This window comes from Juglans microcarpa x Juglans regia, chromosome 5S (genome assembly GCF_004785595.1).
Source record: "Juglans microcarpa x Juglans regia isolate MS1-56 chromosome 5S, Jm3101_v1.0, whole genome shotgun sequence".
In the NCBI taxonomy this organism is placed as follows: domain Eukaryota; kingdom Viridiplantae; phylum Streptophyta; class Magnoliopsida; order Fagales; family Juglandaceae; genus Juglans; species Juglans microcarpa x Juglans regia.
The window spans coordinates 2,238,412-2,245,169 of record NC_054603.1 but is presented as its reverse complement, the minus strand read 5'-3'; the positions used below and the strand labels follow the sequence as shown (position 1 = coordinate 2,245,169).

The 6,758-nt window shown below is 36.3% G+C and overlaps 1 protein-coding gene across 1 annotated transcript; it reads left to right on the top strand.

The window, feature by feature from the left end:
* Window positions 1–176: 176 nt before the first annotated feature.
* LOC121268335 (zinc finger CCCH domain-containing protein 14-like) lies at window positions 177–4,964 on the top strand. The gene is made up of 3 exons (XM_041172555.1): window positions 177–467; window positions 1,159–1,213; window positions 4,007–4,964. Exons 1-3 carry the CDS (start codon window positions 395–397, stop codon window positions 4,752–4,754), a joined length of 876 nt encoding a protein of 291 aa, XP_041028489.1. The 5' UTR covers window positions 177–394; the 3' UTR covers window positions 4,755–4,964.
* Window positions 4,965–6,758: the final 1,794 nt, after the last annotated feature.

Genomic DNA, 6,758 nt, shown 5'->3' with positions numbered 1-6,758 from the left:
TTTCGGCCCAATTACCGATAGGCTTACTAAATGGGCTTTTACACAATAGGGCCGAGGAAAAAAGCCCTAAATACGAACTTGTACTATCTGGTTTGAACGTGGATTTGAGCTGACGTCATCGCACGTGACTTGGGCGGCTTACCTTATTTTCACCCACAATTAATTTCCATTATCGACATCTCTCACGCCCTTTAGGTAAGCCCACCCGGCAAACAGCACCTGAGCTGCACCTCCGCCACAAAAACCCTCGTCTAGGGTTTGGGTTTTTCCTCCGATAGTTTGTCATTTTTCCAGAGGGTTTTACTTCCACTCCTATTCCCGAGGTATTCTTTTTAAGTATTTTCCGTGCAATACGAGAAATTTGTATTTGGATCTAGATCTGTGAGCTGTGCCAATGGATACTCGCAAGAGAGGGAGGCCTGAAGCTGGGTTGAACGCTAATGGTGGCTTCAAGAAGTTCAAGCAAGGTTTGTAGAGTTCTCTCTCTCTTCCTCTCTGGATTTTGACATATTTATCCGTTGGGTCTGCTTTTAACTTGTTATGCATGACATGCTCTTTTTGGTTGCTTAGTAAGTAGCGGAAACTTGGTATGTTGGCGTATTGGAAAATTCGGGAGTTTTGGGTAATTTTTTTAGGTTTAAGGTTTTCCTTACCTTCATGCGTTAGGCACTGAGATTTCTTCTGGTCCTGTTAGCTCTTACATTTCATTTTTTTCAGAATTCAAGTTACACAGAAACATGGAATGTAGTGGTATTTAGGAAGTTGTCAACTAGAATTTGCAGGATTTTAATTGTTTATTTAGCCTAACGGGTTTTCTAACACGTGGTAAGTGTTTTTTTTTTTTTTTAATTTTGTGGTAAAGAAAGAAAAGCGGTAAAAAAGATTAGGGTTTTTTACTTTTAAAGATAATGGCCGGAAAACCAAAATAGCAAAATAATGAGCGTTCATAAGGAACCACTTGATCAATAATTGGAAAGATTGGACATTTCTCTCTAGATTTCTTGGGCATTTCTTGTTGGAAGACTTTTTATTTTATTTTTTGTGAATGAAATCTACAGTATCAAGATTTTAATCGGTTTGAAATAGTCGAAGTAATTGGACTAAGAATCAATCCAGTGGATTATTAACTGAGAAAAAGTAACTAATTTTTTGCAACAGAAATGGACTCAACTGGTGTAGGAAGCAAATCGAAGCCATGCACCAAGTTTTTCAGGTTCAAATCTTTTCTCATCTAAATAAAATTTTTAGCTTGGTCCTATCATTTTCTAATGTTTATAAATTCTTGTAAGAATTGATTATGATTGTACAAGATAATAATTATTAACCTGCACTAATGAACTGGGCATTCAGAACTTATACAGGTACATACTGTGCAGTCTAAAGAAAACTCCATGTAACGGAATATTGGTGGCTATTAATGAAGTACAAAAGATAACCTTTTGCCAGAATAAAGTTGGTATTAAGGATTTCACATTGAGATTCGTTCTTCTTTTGTGTAATTGATTTATACTGTACCTTATACCTAAATTGAAGTCCAAGCGTCCCTATCAATCGAGTAAGACTTAATCTAATGGTATTGCTCCATATTTTAGTGAATTGGTACAGAAATTGAACCCAACATTCTCTCAGTATGATACATGTTAATATGTTTAGTCTGGTAAATCGCATTCAGGTATGTCAAAATATTATATCATTCCATGCTTAAACATCAAGACACATTGTTGTAATTAGACAGGCTATAAAAAGATGTGTGTGTGCGCGCGCGCGCGCGCATCATACCACTTTTGAGAATTTATTTATTTTTCGTTGTTTCTATGAGAAGATAGAAATCCAGGGAGGGAAAGAAGGGAAAGAGGGGGGGGGGGGGGGGGGGGGGGGGGGGGGGGGCGGGGGGGAGTGGTTTACTTGTAGACAACCCCTTGTCTAATGATGGATATGCTTTAAATTTGAAGGTTTTCTCTTGTATTAGTTGCTAGGTACGTTCTGTAGATTATCTCTTGCATTTTGTATGCCTTTTTAATGCATTTTCACAAAGGTTTATTGTGGTTAGATTTGAACTATCAGTAGAACCAATGTCTTTCATTTTTTTATTTTCTTTTTGTGCGTTGATTATCAAAAAGATCCACAAGGGTACTAGACAATGATAAGAAGTGGATTCTTTTAATTTTATCAAGAAAGAAGAAAAGAAGAAGAAGAAGAAGAAGAAGAAGAGAGAGGTGAGTTCTTTGGAAGAAGACAAAGAGAAATACAATTTAGGAAGAGCAGAGATAAAATCATTGATGGGGGAACTAACTTTTTTTTAATATGTAGGAGAACTAAATACAACTTGGAGTTAAGGAAGGGGGATAGATTTTAGCTTGTGGCTTATGAGATTTCCAACCCTTTTGGCTTCCAAGAAAGTTTTTTTATGGCTCTCTAAGAGTGGTCGAGCTTTTCTTTATGTGATATAGCATCTTTTACTCTCAACCTCCTCTATTTTTACCTGTCCTAAAAGGCCTGATAAGACAGAAAATATGGCTTTACATAACTAAGGGTGAGCATGAATCACTTGAGTTGGTATTTAGTGGATATTGATGGTCTAATTGATGAGGTTGTTAGATGCATCCAGCCATCAAGTTTGAGCTGAGTAACATAAGTAATTGAGCCAGGGACAATCGGTCATTTTTAGTTCGACTGGTTAGTTGACTCACTAGATTCCCTCACACAATGGATCTCATAATAGATCAGGATCTTTAACCTAACCTCATTCTCATCAACTTGCCAGATCTATGTCCTTTAGGCAGTTTTGCTCATAGATCATGACATCCTACTTACCATGTCAAGGGCCACGAGCATCAGATCCAGGAAATTGCATGACTTGGAACTGATGTGAGGGCATGAGTATGAGGTGCTTAGTGAGGGAGTGGCTGTGCTGTGTTAGTTAGGGCACGGTTGCAGAGTGGGGGAGGCCGTTGCACGGTTGTAGAGGTAGAGGGTTAGAGCTATTAGAGTCTGGACTGACTGGAATTTGGGTGAGGGGGCCTCTCAAGGATGGTATGGTTTGGATTTCTAATTTCCACCATCGACTCACATCAGTTTCACAATTTGATAACTAACCAACGTCAGTTGGTTTCCTTTGGTGTCAGGCAGGGGTGGCCATTATTTTGCTCACCCCTGTCACTGTGTCCTATTTTGAAGACGTAGATACATTCTTCATTTTTTTGGGGGTGGGGGATGTGGAAGTAATCCTTTAGTTTCTACTTTCTGGATAGATCAATTGGTCTTAGATCCAGTCCGTTTGGCTCCCTGCCTAATGAAACCAAGCTAGATGCGGATTCGTGTCTGAGAATCTGCTGAGGAGAGGATGGTTATAGAGTGGGGTTTATTTACATTTGAAGCATACAACCTTGGTGGCAATATAATATTTTAGGGAATTAAGTTCTGTAGCCTTACTTTTCATAGGTCCTTCCAAGGCAAGGAATCCAACAATTTAGTTTGACGTCTCATGTAGCATGTAATTGCAAACCCCAAGTGGTTGGCCTAAGTGGTGAAGGTGCTGGTCTTGGGGTATCACTCCCTTCAAGGTCCAAGATTCAACACCTCATGGGTATAAACAATCATTTGGGGTCACACCCCCTGGTGAAAAGCCAGCGATTTAACCAGTTTCGTGTAGGAAAACTTTTGAAGGTGCGGTGCACGGGATTGGAGTTTACTTTGCAGGGGTGGGTCTGAAGGGCCCTACCTTGGAGAGGTTCCCCGGCATAAAAAAAAAAAAAAAAAAAAAAAAAAAAAAAAAAAAAAAAAAAAAAAAAAAAAAAAAGAGGCACGTAATTGCAGCTAAACTTTTTGTTCTGTGAGCTTATAGGCGAGTGGTAATTTTGTTTGTATTTGTTTCATTATCCATAAATTCATTCATATGCGATAACTTGTGCATTGTAGTGATGGTTTTTGTTCTTTATATTGCTTGAGGTGCAGCATCTTGTTATCAAGTATTTAGTGTGATCTGACGTTATGTTTTGGATTGCAGTACCGCTGGCTGTCCCTTTGGTGAGAGTTGCCACTTCCTTCACTATGTTGCTGGCGGTTATAATGCTGTGGCCCACATGATGAATTTGGCCCCTGCTGTTCCTGCGGCATCTAGAAACATGGCGGGGCCACCAACTATCCAAAATGGCTCTGCCCCTTCAGTTAAAACCCGAATGTGCAACAAGTATAATACTGCCGAAGGCTGTAAGTTTGGTGACAAATGCCATTTTGCTCATAATGAGTGGGAACTTGGTAAGCCTATTGCTCCATCCCATGAAGATCCACGCTCCATGGGAACTATTCCCGGTCGTATGGGTGGTCGTATGGAGCCACCCCCACCAGGCCCTGCTGCTAGCTTTGGTGCTTCAGCTACAGCGAAAATCAGTGTTGATGCTTCCCTTGCTGGAGCAATAATTGGGAAGGGTGGTGTGAATTCCAAGCAGATATGTCGCCAGACAGGAGCCAAGCTTTCGATTAGAGAACACGAGTCTGATCCCAATCTCAGGAACATTGAACTTGAGGGGACGTTTGAACAGATAAAGGAGGCTAGTGCCATGGTGAGACAGCTAATCGTGACTGTTTCTGTGTCTGGCCCTCCAAAAACCCATGGAATGACTGGAGCTGCAGCTCCAGCGGGAAGCAACTTTAAGACTAAGCTGTGTGAGAATTTTAGTAAAGGATCGTGCACCTTTGGAGAAAGATGTCACTTTGCCCATGGTGCTGCTGAACTGCGGAAATCAGGGGTGTGAAGACTGGTTTCCCCTGATTAGTTCATTGCACAAGTTGTCATGCGGTCTTGTTTTAGTGGGGAGGTATGTTTTGGATTGTCGCCAATGCAATACAACGCAGTGGATTGATGAGATTATGACATCCGAGTTTTTGGGATTCTTGTTTGTTTCAGGAGCTATTCTTAGCTTTCTTAACCATAATTTAGCTTATAAAAGTAGATTTTTTTTTTTCTTATTGCATTTTGCTAATGTGCTTTGACTTGGCGTTTTCGTTTTTTATCTGCCTTGCCAAGACGTACCTTGAATTTGGTAAAACGTTGGGGTAATCCGAGGAGAATGAACGCTGAGTCATTAAAGAATTTCCCTTGGCTTGTTTCTCTTTAAAATACTGAGAGGTAAGTAAATATAAATGCCAAACAAATGGCCGTTATCCTCGAGTATATGCTTTTATATCCTGGTTAATCATCGTACAAAACCAGCTACTGAATGAACCACGTAAGCAGTTGAATCTTTTGGTTAGCCATTTTCTTAATTCAGAATAAGCAAATGAAATTATCATGTTCTTGAAGTTGGATACTTTTTGGTAAATTTACTTCATCTTTTGCCAATCCTAAGCATTGGCAATGTAGCTTATGCATCTTCATATTTATCTCATATTTGTATAATCTCTCTCTAAATTGGTCTACATTGAATTATGCATCTTCAAAATTTTGCATAGCTATGAATAGTAGAAATATCATTCTCTCAAAACATTATTTTACAGTTTTTTCTCTCTCCTACCCATTAAAATCAACTTTGAGAAATTTGTATTCAGATGATTTTAATATATGAAATTTGTATTAAGTTGATGATACAAAGTATTTTTTAATACATATTAATATTTATTGATAAAATTGATCATTTTGATACATGAAATTGGTAATATTTAGATATATGAAATTTGTATTTTTGAGCACATGGTGTTAATTGTAAAATATATAAAAAATAATAATTTTCAGAAAAAATAATAATTTTTTTTTATTATTTGATTTAAAGATGTATAATATAATATTAAGAGTTTTTATTGATATGTAAAATTCATTTTTAAAAGATATGATTTTGAAAATGCATATGTAAAGCTCAAAGTGAGAGCACAGATATTGGAATTGATTAATGAATTTATAGATGATTATAAATTAGACAATAGGGAGAGGGATTTTTGTATTTTTTTCCCTTTCTTTTTCTAATATTCTTCGCCTATATTATTAGGTATTGAGACAGCAAAATAATTGGCAAAACATTGTCAAAGGATTTAGCCGAGACAACCATCATGAATGGGCGACGGTTTCGTAGAAATTTACGAGGAACACTATTAGTTTTGCACGTGGGCACACCACTGTGCGACACGGAAGCTTATTTTCGGCACCTATTTTGTAATGAGAAATGTTTGTTCTTACGTTACGTAATAAAGTTTACATGCTAACATAGTTTTTAATCCTAATCTTTCATATTATAATTTTATTTTTTATTACAAAGTAAATATAATATATTATATATTAAGATTGCGTTTGGATAATGAGATATTTTTTGAATACTAATAAAAAAATAATTATTGAATATTAAATAATAGTAAATATTAATAAATAATAAATAAATAATAATAATAAAATAATAAATAATAATGAAATATGATGATACTCATATAAGTCGTAAGTCACTTCCATCGTATAAATTTTCTTATCTAAGATTCGTGTGTATCACTTATTGGACACAACTACCAAGATGCTATATGATAATTAGACACATGATAATTATTTAATTGAATCAGGCTATTCTGTCATGCAGAGTAATTTGTTCATTTTGACCATTAGTTATTTTTGTAATTTTTGTAATTTTTGTAATTTTTTTATTCGCATTTTTTAATATTTTTAAAAAATAAAAAATATATTACTATATTTAAAATCATTTTTTTAATTATTAAGTAAAAAAATAATAATAATAAAAAATTTAAAACGGTCAATTTGAGTCGTCAAATTAAGAGACAAA